At 35.3% G+C, this 14,073-nt stretch overlaps 2 protein-coding genes and 2 non-coding genes across 7 annotated transcripts; 2 read left to right on the top strand and 2 right to left on the bottom strand.

Moving 5' to 3' along the window:
• Positions 1 to 63: 63 nt before the first annotated feature.
• On the top strand, positions 64 to 3,170 carry LOC125214848. Of its 3 annotated transcripts, none has more exons than XM_048116034.1 (3): positions 64 to 245; positions 848 to 1,766; positions 2,489 to 3,170. In XM_048116034.1, exons 2-3 carry the CDS (start codon positions 943 to 945, stop codon positions 2,961 to 2,963), a joined length of 1,299 nt encoding a protein of 432 aa, XP_047971991.1. In that variant the 5' UTR covers positions 64 to 245; positions 848 to 942; the 3' UTR covers positions 2,964 to 3,170. The 3 variants fall into 3 exon arrangements, with proteins under 3 accessions (XP_047971991.1, XP_047971990.1, XP_047971992.1); XM_048116033.1 differs by having other exon boundaries at positions 2,486 to 3,170; XM_048116035.1 differs by lacking the exon at positions 64 to 245 and having other exon boundaries at positions 949 to 1,100; positions 1,253 to 1,766; positions 2,486 to 3,170.
• A 4,209-nt stretch (positions 3,171 to 7,379) lies between these two features.
• LOC125217286 lies at positions 7,380 to 7,532 on the bottom strand. The gene has a single exon (XR_007175700.1). It is a non-coding gene; the product is annotated as a U4 spliceosomal RNA (small nuclear RNA).
• A 1,728-nt stretch (positions 7,533 to 9,260) lies between these two features.
• Positions 9,261 to 13,051, top strand: LOC125211362 (protein DEFECTIVE IN MERISTEM SILENCING 3-like). 2 transcript variants are annotated; one of them, XM_048111106.1, is made up of 8 exons: positions 9,269 to 9,451; positions 10,529 to 10,681; positions 10,814 to 10,928; positions 11,188 to 11,425; positions 11,686 to 11,877; positions 11,962 to 12,285; positions 12,366 to 12,594; positions 12,712 to 13,051. In XM_048111106.1, the coding sequence occupies exons 1-8, from the start codon at positions 9,398 to 9,400 to the stop codon at positions 12,742 to 12,744; spliced, it is 1,338 nt and encodes a 445-aa protein (XP_047967063.1). In that variant the 5' UTR covers positions 9,269 to 9,397; the 3' UTR covers positions 12,745 to 13,051. The 2 variants fall into 2 exon arrangements, with proteins under 2 accessions (XP_047967064.1, XP_047967063.1); XM_048111107.1 differs by lacking the exon at positions 12,712 to 13,051 and having other exon boundaries at positions 9,261 to 9,451; positions 12,371 to 12,581.
• Positions 13,052 to 13,276: 225 nt separating this feature from the next.
• On the bottom strand, positions 13,277 to 13,348 carry TRNAQ-CUG. Its single transcript has one exon. It is a non-coding gene; the product is annotated as a tRNA-Gln (tRNA).
• Positions 13,349 to 14,073: the final 725 nt, after the last annotated feature.

Genomic DNA, 14,073 nt, shown 5'->3' with positions numbered 1-14,073 from the left:
AATATCTAAAGTTTTGATTAATAAGTTAAGAAAGAGCCTCTCTCACTCAAAATCATCCGAAAACGCTACTCCATCAAGCGACTCCTGTATACCAGTAAAATCTCAAGCACCGAAACACTGAAAAAATAAAGACAAAATACAGAGAAGAAGAAACTTCATCTGTAGCTCGAGTTCGCATCTCCGATCCTCCTTGAATTTTCCAATCGGAGAAAATCAAAGTGCAAGAAAATTGAGTCCTCGTTGAGGTGTTATAATAAATTTTAATTTTGTTTCTTATCTGCAATTCATGATAATTATTGGTGATTGTATTTTGTAATGATCAATTGTATATTAAATTTTTAATTTCGATGAATTTTATGATATTTAGGTACGATCCTTTATATTGTAGATGTCATGCATTCATTTTTGGATATGGATTGTTTTAGATCTGTTTGCAAAAGTCGCAGTGTAAAATTTTTGATCGTTTTACAGGCATAGAACTGCAGTTAATTTCCCGAACTTTTTTTGGTAGAGTTCTCGTTTTATTTTTTTAATTTCTCCTTTTATTAGCTCTTATTTAAACTGGAATTCATGTCAAACTCATCGGTTTACAGCGAAATGTTTTAAGCTATGATTAGGATACTTGTTTGAATGACTTTGTGGTGGATGAATCATTAAGTTAGTCTGAACTGACAGAGATATGGAGTTTAATTGGATCTCAACTCAGCCATGTTTTTTCTTAATAAAATGCTTAATTGTATTTTGCATAATTTCTGTATGTGTAGCAATCTGAATGTTTGATAGTATTCAGTTTGATGAGTTGTTTTCAGTTTGATATTCAGTGCTGACAATTCTCCAAATTTTGCAGTTTACTTTCTTCAAAATGATGGCTACAGACAGCTGAATAAGGGTTGTACCCAATTACTAAGCTTTTATGCTGCTTTATTGCTTGCTTTCTGCTCAATGTCTAGACGAAATTCATTCTCTAGTGGAAAATCCACTGAGTCAGTTGGATCGTATTGCTTCATCCATGGTCATAAACCTTGCAATGGTGATTCTTCCCGTCCGGATCTTGTGCCTGATGCGAAATGGTGGCTAAACCATTATGGGCTTGAGCAAGGGTACTCCCTTGACCAGCTAAATGCATTCGACATGGATGCTAAACTTTTGGCTGCTAACTACCTTAAGGAAAAACCGAAATCGGACGGAGAAAGCAAACTTATTGAGGAATATGTTAGTACTGACTCCAAAAATGATCCTTCTTTTTCTTCAGAGCACTTGAAGCATTTGTACTCTCACTGCAAGAGTAAAGGAGATAGCTGGTTGCTCGGATTTGAATCTGCCATTAATGATCCCCAAAATGCTCACTTCGCTGGTTTGGAGTCCTGCAATAGCACCCTCTTTGAACAGCCGGAGAAGCTTTGTTCTGATCTGGACTCGCACTGGATTGGAGTTAAGAAGGTTGACCCATGGTGGGATGCAGTTGAAAAAGATGATTTGGCATCCTTGACTTCCCCAAATTCATCTCACCAGAATAGAAATTTCGATCATCCAGGAGTTCAGTCTGTGCATGGTGAAGGAGTTCAGTCCGTGCATGGTGAAAGGGCTTCTGAAAATGGTCTGTTGTGTTTCGACCAACGTGAAGAAAGAATGATGGATAAACAGATAAAACTCTCACGTGTGGCCCAATGTACTCAAGGTGATTTTGCTTCAGTGAGCATTGTGAACCCACTCGGTAAACAAGGGTTAGCAGATCCTGCACTGCAAGAGTCGGATAGAAGTCGCAGGTATTGCTCTTCTTTGTCATATGCCTGTGATGAAATGATTTATGTTTATTTCAATGAGAGTTATATATATTATACAAACGGCTGTGATAACCAGATATGCCTTCTCGATTCAGTGGTAGCCTAAAAAATAGTTCTATTTTCGAGGATGCTTCCTAATTGAATGAGATTCAGATGGATGCTTATTCTTGAAATCAGCGGTTGAAGCTTTACAGCTTAAAATCACTATACCGATATAAATGGATTTTTAATTCAGAATGATGTTATCATGCTATGATTCTCACAGATACACTTTCTCATTGACCATGAAAATCTCATCCTTTTAAACCAAAAGCTGATTTAGTTTTGAGTATGTAAATTATAGAAGAATCATTTGTGCATTTTTTTACATTATCTACAAATATTTCTACTTGCTGACAAATTGTTGCCTGTGCTTATGTGGAAGCAATATGTTTTTGGTTTAATTTTTCTTGCTCTCACTTGCTAATTAGGATAAAGGTAGTGTAAAAAAATCTCTTCTTCAGTGATCAAAGTGGGTTTCACTTTCATTCATGCGATTAAATTTGAAAATGCATATAATAAATGATTTGATACTGGGCTCAGGCATTTTGTGGACCATCTTGCATCTTTATGTCCTCGCCATCTTAGAAATCGAGACCATACTCATATTTGGGTAAATACAACATTTCCATGGATTATCACTATGCGCATTTTATTTTCAGCAGCAAAGTTGATCAGAATGCAGCAAAAGTGGACTCATCGGATACTCGAGTACAAAATGGTGATCTTAGCAGAGGCGAACTATTAGAGGCACTCTGCCACTCTCAAAAAAGAGCGAGAGAGGCTGAGAAGTTGGCACAAGAAGCCTGTGACGAAAAGGATCATGTTTTCAATCTCTTTTTCCAGCAGGCGTCTTGCCTCTTTGCTTATAGGCAGTGGCTCCGCCTGCTGCAGCTAGAGACATTATGCCTTCATCTTAGAAGCAAAGACGAGATCACCTCTTTTACCCCGCCATCTCTCTCACCTTGGGTCAAGAGGAATTCGAGGAAAAACAGATTCGATGCTGCTGCTAAAAAGAAGGTAAACAGACGGAGCTGTAACGCTAGCAGATGTGCCGTTGCTTTTGCAATAGGTTTGGGTCTCGCTGGTGCTGGTTTACTCGTTGGTTGGACGATCGGATGGCTCTTTCCTGCTTTTTGAACTGCTGTTTTGTGTTCAGTAGATAACTAGGGGGTTTTCTTTCAGTCTTAGGGGTGTATATAATTTTATTTCATAGTTTTAAACTTTAAAGTGATTGCTTTGTGAAAAAGATTGTAAAATAGATGGGTGATTGTGTAGATATGCAGTTGTGTATATATGTAAAAGACCAAGTTAATTATCTGAAATTAGATTGTAATTTTATTGCAAGGAAATGGTTTCTTTAGCTGTGGTGCAAAGACTACTTGGTCTTTTAAGTTTGTGTCCAATAGATTAAAATTACAATATAATTTCAGATAATTAACTTGTGTGGGTGGTTTTATTTTGTGGTATGCATCATATGGTGTTTGAAAAAATGATAGGAAATGGAGTAAAATCATAATCACCTTTCTATAATTCTGACTAGTACTATCACCTACAAAATTACTCCACTATAACCAACTCACACCTACCACCTACAAAATTACTCCACTATAACTTCAAATTAACTAATGTGTAGTTCATACTTGAAGAGCCGCTAGGTATATGCTAAGGGCATGATTGGGCATGATTGGTAGCTTGAAAAATATTTTCTTAAAATTACAGATAAAGTTTTTATCAAAATTTGATAAAACAATTATTGGCTTGTATGCAGTTTGGTTCACTCTTTTTTACTGATTATTACTATGGGATGGTACCCCCACGTGTTCCAGCTAAGCAAAGTACACAATCATGTGATCATTAAAAGGCCCCTGCTTTGTGTTAGACATTTCCCCTTCAACCCTTCTTCTTCCTCGACATACAGAAGAAATGGTTATAGAAGCCCTCAGGCAGATAACATTCTGAATAATAAGGCTGCATCTGTGGCCGACGAGGCCAACCCAAATATGACTGCGTACACAGTTGAAGATTTCTTCACATAAGATCAAATCGAAGAAGCCCTCAACTGTGAAGCGACCACGGATGTCCTTCTTGGTGATAGTGACACAAAAAGTGTCCGTAGCCCAAGCTCCGGCAACAATGGCTATATCATATTACACCTATCAACATTGACATACCTGCGGGGGCTGGAATTTGCGGTTATAGAGCAACGAATCTGGGCCTTCTTGGCTTCTTCTTTCTGGGTACCAACGTCTGCGTCGCCGAGTCGTTGGAGGGCAAAATCGGTAAGAAGAGAAAATTGACTTTGTGGAGATTCAGCAAAAATTAATACCACAGATTTTCGAAGAAAAGGAATTGGCGAAATCGCCGAAATCAGTACGAATCTGTGGAAGATCCGAAGTTTTTCTTCCGGGTTTGCCGACAATTCCTAGAGCTACCAAACAGGAGATACGTTTGTAAAAGGGATGCAATTTTGGGGGTTTTTGGGTTTTTATGCCTTAATAAGAGCTACCAAGCAGGCCCTAAGTCTATTTCCTAATACTCCTATAATCCTATTATATAGTCTTATTATGTACATAGGGCCGTTGAAATGGATATTGTGCGTTGGGTATTACCCGTCATGCGATACCTGCAATTATCGGTCACGGGTTTGGGTTTGGTTTTGGATTTGACTATTTATCTTTCAATTTTTTGGATATCGGAGGATCAGTTAACTCAATAAAATAATTGAAAACCACTCTTTTAACTCTATAAAAATTATATCAAACCATATGTATTTTATTTTCTGCTATTGTGCATTGATCGGATATTAAAATGGTGGAGTACTCTTTTAGTTTTACTGAAACTAGTGTTTACACCTGTGCTATGCACAGGACAAAAGATTTTTAAATAATGAAGAAATATTAATTTATAATAAATAGTATAGAGTAAATAAGTATAAAAATATATTTATAGATAAGAACTACTCCATCCGTCCCCAATTAAGAGTCACACTTTGACCGGACACGAGTTTTAAGAAATGTAAAGAAAAGTTGTTAAAAAAGTTAGTGGAATGTGGGATCCATTTTTTTATATTGGTTTTATAATAAAATGTGAGTGAATTGAGTTAATGGAATGTGAAACCTACTTACTATTTATGGTAAAAATGAAGTGTAACTCTTAATTGGGGACGGAACGAAATGGAAAAGTGTGACTCTTAATAGGGGACGGAGGGAGTAATTAACATAAGTATTTGTAATATTATAAACAACGACAAAAAATTATTTGTACAATTATACTTCTCTCGACCCACTCTCAATGAAACATTTTATATTTTAGTAGATGATTATATATTATTTTAATATTTGATATAAGTGTAGTATAAAATAAAAGAAATAACAAAAGAGGAGATGTGTGGATGAAATAGAATAAGGCATACCAATATTGTTATTTGTTTGAAAATGATATTAATTTAGTTTCACTTTATATCATTATTTATTGGTGTTTCATAATTATTTGGTTTAGCCATATTTGAATTCAGTATAAACATATTCCAAATTTTTGAGAAGTAAAAAGAATAGAAACATTTCATATTTTAGCAGATGATTATATACTATTTTAATATTGGGATATTGACATCTAATATCACGAAACTTTCAAAAAGTTGGGTTTTTTCCCACGAACTTTAAAATTGGCAAATAATATCATGAACTTTACTCCGAGTTTTTTTTTTCCCACGAATGAAAAAATTCATGTTATTTTAATAGATTGAAGAATAATTTTGGAGGGTGTGCTTCAAGAAAAACTATCTTCAAAGATTGAAAAACTTGAAGCTTTCAAAATTGTTGTCGAGAAATTACGAAAAGAAATATGTATCATAATATTATTTGTGGGAATTTTTTCATTCGTGGGAAAAAACAAACATGATGTAAAGTTCGTGATATTATTTGTCAATTTTAAAGTTCGTAGGAAAAACTCAACTTTTTGAAAGTTTCGTGATATTAGATGCCAATATCCCTTTAATATTTGATATGAGTGTAGTCAAATAAAACCAAACTTTTAAGACATAATAATATTATAGTCATGACACCCAAATTTAAAACTCAAATTATTCAATAAAAAATAATTTAACTTAATAAAAATATATTATACAAAATACAATAATTTAGAAGTCTAAATTAGAACCATTTAAAGTATAATAATAATAATAGAGTTCAACATCCAAATTAAAATGCTATTTAAATAAATAAAAATATTAATTATAAAATATATACTACTACTACTACACTATTAGAGCTGAAATTATATCATACACTAAAAGCCCAAATTAGAGCCCAATTAGTATACAACAGCCACATTTTATGAAACCCTAAACTAATGATGCGCCACTTTCACTCTCTCTCACCGTCTCTCTCCATTAACTGCCGCCGCCTCACACACCTCGCCGGTGAGCAGCGCCAACTACTTCCTTCATTCCCGCATTTCCTTCTCTATCTCTCCCTCTAGTCGGTGGAACCCGCAAAACACCAACTCTCCCTCTTGTCCGTCGGCCCACTGAACAACAATCTCCATGTCGCCGCAGTAGTACCTCCAGTTTGTGCCCCTTCAACACACAGCCGAACCTCAGCCGCCGCCGGGCTCACCTCACCCGCCAGCTCCCTCATCTCCCGATTCCGGCACTCTTCTCTTTTCCTCTCCTTTTTCTTATTCTCCAGCGAGAAAGATCAGATCTTTGAATGAATCTGCTGCTGCCGCCGCCGTACTTCTCTCTCTCCTTCCTCTTCTTTCTCATCTTCTCAACTTTCCTCCCATCTCTCTCGTTCCGGATCCCTCCTATCCTCTCGGCCAGCCGCCGCCCCGTCTCCCTCAGCCTGCCACCCTCTCGTCGGAGCTGTCGCGGATTCCAAGCACCACGCTATGCTGCAATCAATATTCAGAAAATTAGTTCACAAAAATGCAGATTCAATTAATGTTGTCTATATAAATGTCTTAAACTTCTTGTAGAAGCCAATTTTTCTGCATTTCATTGGACCAATTTTTATCCAATAATATTTGTCTTTTAGATTGCCCAATAGATAGTTTTCCCGCCCAAAAGTGTGCCACATAGGCCTCCAAAAAACTGTCCCTTTATATATTGATAGATTCATAATTTTTAATTTATTTATATATAATTTTAATTAGAGGTTATTTGCATGCCAAATCATGATGTTAGTTCAAGTTTTAGTTTGTATCTCACTTTAAAATTTGAATGGCAAATCACAAAGTTTGAAAAAAATTTAATTATCTCACAATAAAAATATTTCGAGTGAGTTGTTGTACAGAAATAAGTTTCCAAGTGATTTAGATGAATAGTGACACATAAATGTATTAATGCGACAACAGTGACCAAATGACATAATTTTGAGTCTAAAATTCTAAAACATACCAATACAGTAATACATTAAAAAGTTCAATATAATAAATTATTTTGTTATTATTTTGAACACAATTATGCCTTACGAGAGTGGGCCGAATATAAACCCCTTAATACAGGTTTAAACATTCCTTTGTAAGCCCAAAACACTTTAGACTAAATTGTAGAGCTTTCCCCAATAACGGGAGCTCTTCCAGAAATTCTCGACGGCCTGAGTCAAGCTCAAGCCGAAGAGGAGGTTTGGAAATAGTTTTCAACCAGCAATAGACGCACCTCGGTTAGAATCTCACTAGGTGTGTCATTGCCCCAAGTGCAAAGATACCTTCCACCTTGTATTAATCGCACTTTTATACTATGTCATACACATGCTACTCGTATGTCATCATCGACGTGGGATGATAAAATTATCCTACCCAACTCTATCTCTATGTGAATTTTAATGTATATAGTTATTAAGTTTATATTTATACATTTCCTTAATTTTATAATTAAAATAAAATATCAAAACTCAATTTATTCTTTTATCTATTTTGTAAATGCAGGGAGAAAATAAGCAAAATTGATACTTTATTTTTATGTGATATGTAAAATTAACAATACCAATACAGATTTTTAAGGTATTAGAGTCATTCAATCAAGGGAAAATTGTCAAAATATTAACATTTAAATCACCCAAAATATAATCAATTTTGATTTATTTGTAGTTAGTACTCTATTTTTTGTAATTTGGAGTACCTCATAAAAAGGGTTTTTAGGTAAAATTTGTTTATCCGTTGTAAGTAGACGTTACGCTTTTTTTTATAATCTATAAAATATGTCAAATTTCTTTTAATAAAAGTAAACACTAATTAATACATTCAACCATTTTTCCATCTCCTCATTATTACTTTTATTACCATTTCAATTTTTATTAATGCATTCAACTATTTTCTAAAATCTCATATCATTACTTAAATGAAACATATCTAGTATGACAATCGCAAAACTATGCATTATCGTGACATAGTTTGGTTTTAAAATAGCAATAATATATTGCACGCAATGACCATATTTTTTCTTATGAGATAATTATGAAAAATCCAACTTTCAGGTTTTTTTTTATCAATTTTTAAAGTTGCCAGTAAAATCAAAATTCGGCCAAAACTAATGGATGTTCTGGCAATTTGCTCTATAATCAAACTAAGAGAAACATACAACTAAAGCTAACATGAATAAGTTGAATTACTGCATAACTTTATTACGTCAGTGCAGCAAAAAATTAAGAAATTTGGTCACGCAATTTTGAAAATTACTAGAAAAATTATAAAGTTCGAACTTATTCTCAATTATATCTGGAGATTTTTTGATAAAATAAACAATATCATCAAAATACGAACAATACATTATATAGGTATTCAGTTTGCAAGATTGTATCTGAGATTAAATTTGTTGTGTGTTTGGTTTATAAGATTCAATCTCACAACTCAATCCTAGATAAATAATCATGAGATAATTAGTCATAGATTCCCTATGACTAAAATAATCTCGCAACTCAATCCTAGATTATATGTTGATATTATTTTATCTTGCAAACCAAACACCACTTGTATTAAAAATTTTCCTGATGAGATAATTAAAAATAAATCCAAAATTCTTAATTTTTTCAAAATTACGGAAATAAACAAAATTAGAGATATTTTTTTTTGATTTTTTGGTAACTAGAGAAATAAGATTAGGAAAGAAATTTAGAGGCATGGGCGAATCTAGTGTATATATACATGGGGCAATTGCCCCACCTGAGTTATCCATTTATACAAAGATATATAGATAATATCACTATAATATGTGTATTTATACTATGTTTGCCCCCTTAGTATTTTAATAGAAAAACCTTTATTGCCCCATTTGAAAAAAAATGAAAAGTCAAACATGTAATTAGGAGTAATATTTAATAAAACCTAGTTATTTTTTGAAAAAGAAAACAAAAAGTCATTGACTGTTTAAGACCCAAAGCTCTGGAACTTGTAGAAGAAAAGCAAAAGAAAAGTTATACGTGCTGTTGAGAAAATATACAATTCTTTGCCCCCTCTTGTACAATTTCCTGGCTCCGCCCAGCATTTCACTTTATAAACTGCGGAGTGCGGATTCGGCAGTAGCTGTGCTGTTTTCCCATTCTCCAAGAAGCGTCACACTCCGACTTCCGGCGATGTCTGGCAGCGGCGGAGTCCCGTGGAGAATGCCGCTTGATACCTCAGCACAGGTGCTCTTTTGAAATGCTTGGATTCTCCTTTTAATTTGCCGCTCTATTTAGTGATTATTTCGAATTAGCAATTCAAATCGGTGGATTTAGGCTCTATGAGACGTTTTCCGTGTTTAGGAACTGGAAAAGCCTCTCGCGTTGAACATGCAATTTATTTTTCCTTTCTCGTTTTGGTATCGAACAAATTGAAATAAAATAGACTGATCGTGGATTGTGAATTTCTGATGATTATTCTGTTTCAATCTGTTGCGCGTGTGCCGATTAGTTTCAGGAATTAGGTATAGCTATGTGTTTCCGAGGAAATCGCGTGGATTTTCAATTTTAAAAAATGTTAATCTAGTACGGATTTTTTCTGGATTAGTTTATGTTGGAGAGATTAGCGGTGGATCTTCACTGATGCATAATGCCTCGAGATTTTCAAATGTCATATGTTGCAGAAATGTATACATCAGTTGTAATCATCCAGAAATTGAATGAGAATCTAGTCTCTCCGGTGAGAGTCCAAGTCATTCTGGAGAATGCTTGTTTTATCTTGAATTCTGTTTGTGTTCATACTTCATAGTTCCATAGCATGAGTGTTCGTAGCGATGATGTCCTTGGAGATTTTAATCTCTAACTGTGTATGTGACTATGTGTACATATGGCGTCTGTATATTTAAGTGAGCCTCTTGTGGTGTGACTGTTTTATGGAATGTGTGAGCTGGTCTTACATGATTGATGGTTCTTTGCTGTTCTAATCGAATTCGAGAGGTGCTGCTGCTTCTCTTTTACATAATTGCTTCTTGAAACCATTACGTATTTATATAGGATCTTCAAGTTATCCAAGTTTTGAGAAAATTGTAGCAAATACTCCCAGAAAGGGATCGGGGCGCAAAAAAACTATATTTCTCAATGGAAATTTAGAAAACATAGCCCCACGAAAGATTTTCCTGCTTTTCTTCTGAAGCAAACATATGAAGTCGATGATATGCTTTGCTAACTGGACGTATTAACTCGTGTAGCACTTGTCTGTCTGGATGCATTAGCTTTCTCTGTGGTAGTGATATCTGTAAGCTGAGTAATGCCATTCCTTTGCAGCTGTCAAATAGTCCCAGAACCTTGGTCGCTTCTGAACCATCTGCTTTTAAGCACGTTGAAACAAATTCCGTAGATATGGTGACAAGTCCGAAAATGCAAAATGCAGGGAAATGTCAGCAGCTCGAGGTTGAGTTAATTGCTGCCCATTCTAAGGTTTGTCACGTATACTATCTGATCATGCGTAGGAGTATGTGTGATATCAGTACAGTTTCTAACATCTGAATATCATTTGCTGCGTAAGGAAGAATCATGACCTCGCCTAACGAAGTTTATGCAATTTTGCAGAAACTTCAGGATGACTTGCAGGAACTGGGTCTGAAAATTAAGCATCATGAGGAAAATCTTAAATACTTGACGAATTTGAAGATAAATTTAGATGAATCAATTCCAGATATGCAAGGTATCTATCTACCTTACCAATACTGTTTTTATTAGTACTTGTGCAGTCTCATCCTAGCAGACGAGGAATTAAGAATGCTTAAAATCTCAGAATAAGTTACATATCTAAGGGATTTGTAGATATAACTCAAGGCTATTCCTAAATATTGACGGATAAGTTCATTATTACTCATCTTTTAGTCTAGCTATCCATCTGTATATCTCACTATTGTTATATCCCTATTTTTTAATTCACTTCCTGATCATCCCGTTTCTTCTAGTCGCTCTTGGGGAGTATGATAAAGCAAGTTTCTTTCAGACAAAAAAGGAAGACCCTGCACTTGTGAAGAGTGGAGAAGAAACGATTCAGAATATTCTTAAGCACGAGAACTCTGGTGCTGCTTTTGTGTATCGGTTGAAAATCCAAGCAGAAGCAATGTCTTCTGATCATTCACTCACAAAGGATGTTATTGGCATTGTAGCCACACTTGGAAAACTCGAGGATAACAATCTTAGCAGGCTGGTCCACTTTTACCTTATTCTGGCTAATTTTTAAGTGCCTAAAGTTTTGAATGAAGGCTTTCTTCTTTGTATGATTTATCGTATAGAAATATTCTACCTAAAGATTTATTGGTTTCAGAATATTGTTTCTAAAGCTTGATTATGAATATAAATTAATTCTCATGTGTTTGGTTTCATTTCATGGAAAACTATACATTTTGCATTGTTTCTGGCCGTCAAGCAAATTTTGATTGTACTTTTTTGATTTTCGGACTCAGGCTTCTTGCTGAGTATTTGGGGCAGGACACCATGCTAGCAGTGGTTTGCAAGACGTATGAAGGTGTCAAAGCCCTGGAAGTATACAACAGGGAGGGTGAAATTGACAAAACTCGAGGGCTTCATGGATTTGCAGCTTCTATCGATAAGCCCCTGGCTGATCGATTTATTGTGATTTGTCTTGAAGACATAAGGTCTGGCTGTGTTAGCTTATCTCTTTTATTTTCCACACTCCATTAACAGTTTGTAATTGTGATGCCTTTCTGGTCTCTGCTTAGACCGTATGCCGGTGAATTCATGACTGATGATCCTCAGCGGAGGCTTGATCTTCTAAAACCAAGATTACCTAATGGAGAGACTCCTTCGGGCTTCCAGGGTTTTGCTGTGAACATGATCAACATTGAAAGCAATAACCTGCATTGTGCCTCGAAGAATGGGGATGGCCTTCGAGAAACACTCTTCTACCATCTTTTTTCAAACTTGCAAGTATATAAATCGAGGGAAGACATGTTAAACGCTCTCCCTTGTATAAGAAATGGCGCCATATCTCTAGATGGAGGAATGATCAGATGTTCCGGAGTATTCTCCTTGGGCGGACATGAGTAAGAAATCTGACCATAACTCACCTAACGTCCCTCTATCTATCGTAGATTTCATTGATGGCATTTTTGTACTATTGAAGGAAAGATATAGATGTGAAGTTCCCCACTGGCTCGGAGAAGTTCAACCCTCCCGAGGAATACCTCGAGGCTGAAAAGGGCTTAAAGGAGGCTAAATGGAAGAGGGAGCGAACAAGCGAAGATATGAAGAGAGAGCAAGATCTGCTAACCCGTGCTAGATTCAACTACGAAAAGAAGAAGCAGGAGCTACTCCGTTTTATTGCTAAGGGCTCATCCATTGTGTCGTCTCAGGTAATGCAACCATCACATCTCCGTCTTCATATCCATATAGGTAGGATTATATGCTGTATCCATGTTGATCTTGCTGGAATTAACTTCGAAGAACATGACCTTTTATTGTGTGATCAGTATCCGATGGGACGTGGATCGATGCCCGGATGATGTGATAGAGGCAGTAGTTGTGGTTGTTGAAGAGCTTCACAAACTCATTTCATCTTCTTCTTTCTAGTCCTGATCGTAAGTATCCTTTGATGTGAAAGTGTAAAGGCTGCATTTTGCTAGCTATGTGTTAGTGTCTACTGATGAAATTCGATGTGTTACTAAATTTGTAGCAAGAGTTTAACCGTCTAAATTTTGGGCAGCGTAGTAGTAGTTAAATTTTGCTAATATGTATTGTTAACAAGATTATGACGATTGGATTGATTTGGATGCATGGTTATTGTTAACAAGATTATGACGATTGGATTGATTTGGATGCATGGTTAAACAAGCGGTTCCGATTATAGAATCGTAGCAAAGGACCAACCTATTGTTTCTATGGGTCCGATTTCAGAAACTTTGGAACCGTAATCGGCGGTTAACTGTCGAAAACTTCGTAGAAGCTGGAAATAGGGGGGAGAAATTCGTTGGAAACTAAAAGAAGGGGGAAAATAGGCCAAAACTGCTGGAAATGCAGCAAAACTAAAAAATAAAAAGGTCCCACCGAGACTTGAACTCGGGTTACTGGATTCAGAGTCCAATGTCCTAACCACTAGACCATGGAACCGATTTGTGAATTATTAATGCATCAATAGATTTATAATATACCACTACTACTACTATACTTAATTTTGGTAATTAGATAAAATGACTTTTGTAACCAAAATTTTAGGTACATTATTTTTTTAACATTTATCAATATAACGTTGATGATAATCCTAAATGTATACGTTGGCCTTCTAATTAAATAATTTGATGCGTCTTCGTATCTTGTTTTTTCTATGAGTGTGAAAATGTTCAAAGCCAAAAATTGATTAATAGATCCCCACTAGAACGGTGCCATTCAAGCAACACGTGATCTACAATGCATGTAAAAAAAGCAACACATTAACGGCAAATATAAAATCAACTAAAAACACATGATAATGAAATGTCCGTCTATCTCCTCTAGCAAAGATATTAATCTGGCAACACATGATATATTCATACAACATCATAATCTCGTCAACCAAAGTAACCGAAAATAATTTGATAACCATAAAAAGCAAGCAAATGGAGGAAAAACAATAAAAAAAGGATATTTCTCCGGCCTCTAATAGTTTATCATGTCATCAAACCTACGTGATTTCAGTTTCAACTTTTAGAATGAATTTATCTCCTCTTACGTAAGAAACTAAACTAATTTATCTTTAAAGTTCCTTTCATTTGAACACCACCCCACATAAAACTCAGCTTTATAAAAAGTTTTTTGTTATAAATTATAATGGAGACAACAAATAATATTACTTTCAT

This window comes from Salvia hispanica, chromosome 3 (assembly GCF_023119035.1).
Source record: "Salvia hispanica cultivar TCC Black 2014 chromosome 3, UniMelb_Shisp_WGS_1.0, whole genome shotgun sequence".
NCBI lineage: Eukaryota > Viridiplantae > Streptophyta > Magnoliopsida > Lamiales > Lamiaceae > Salvia > Salvia hispanica.
This window is presented reverse-complemented; position numbering and strand designations above follow the sequence as displayed.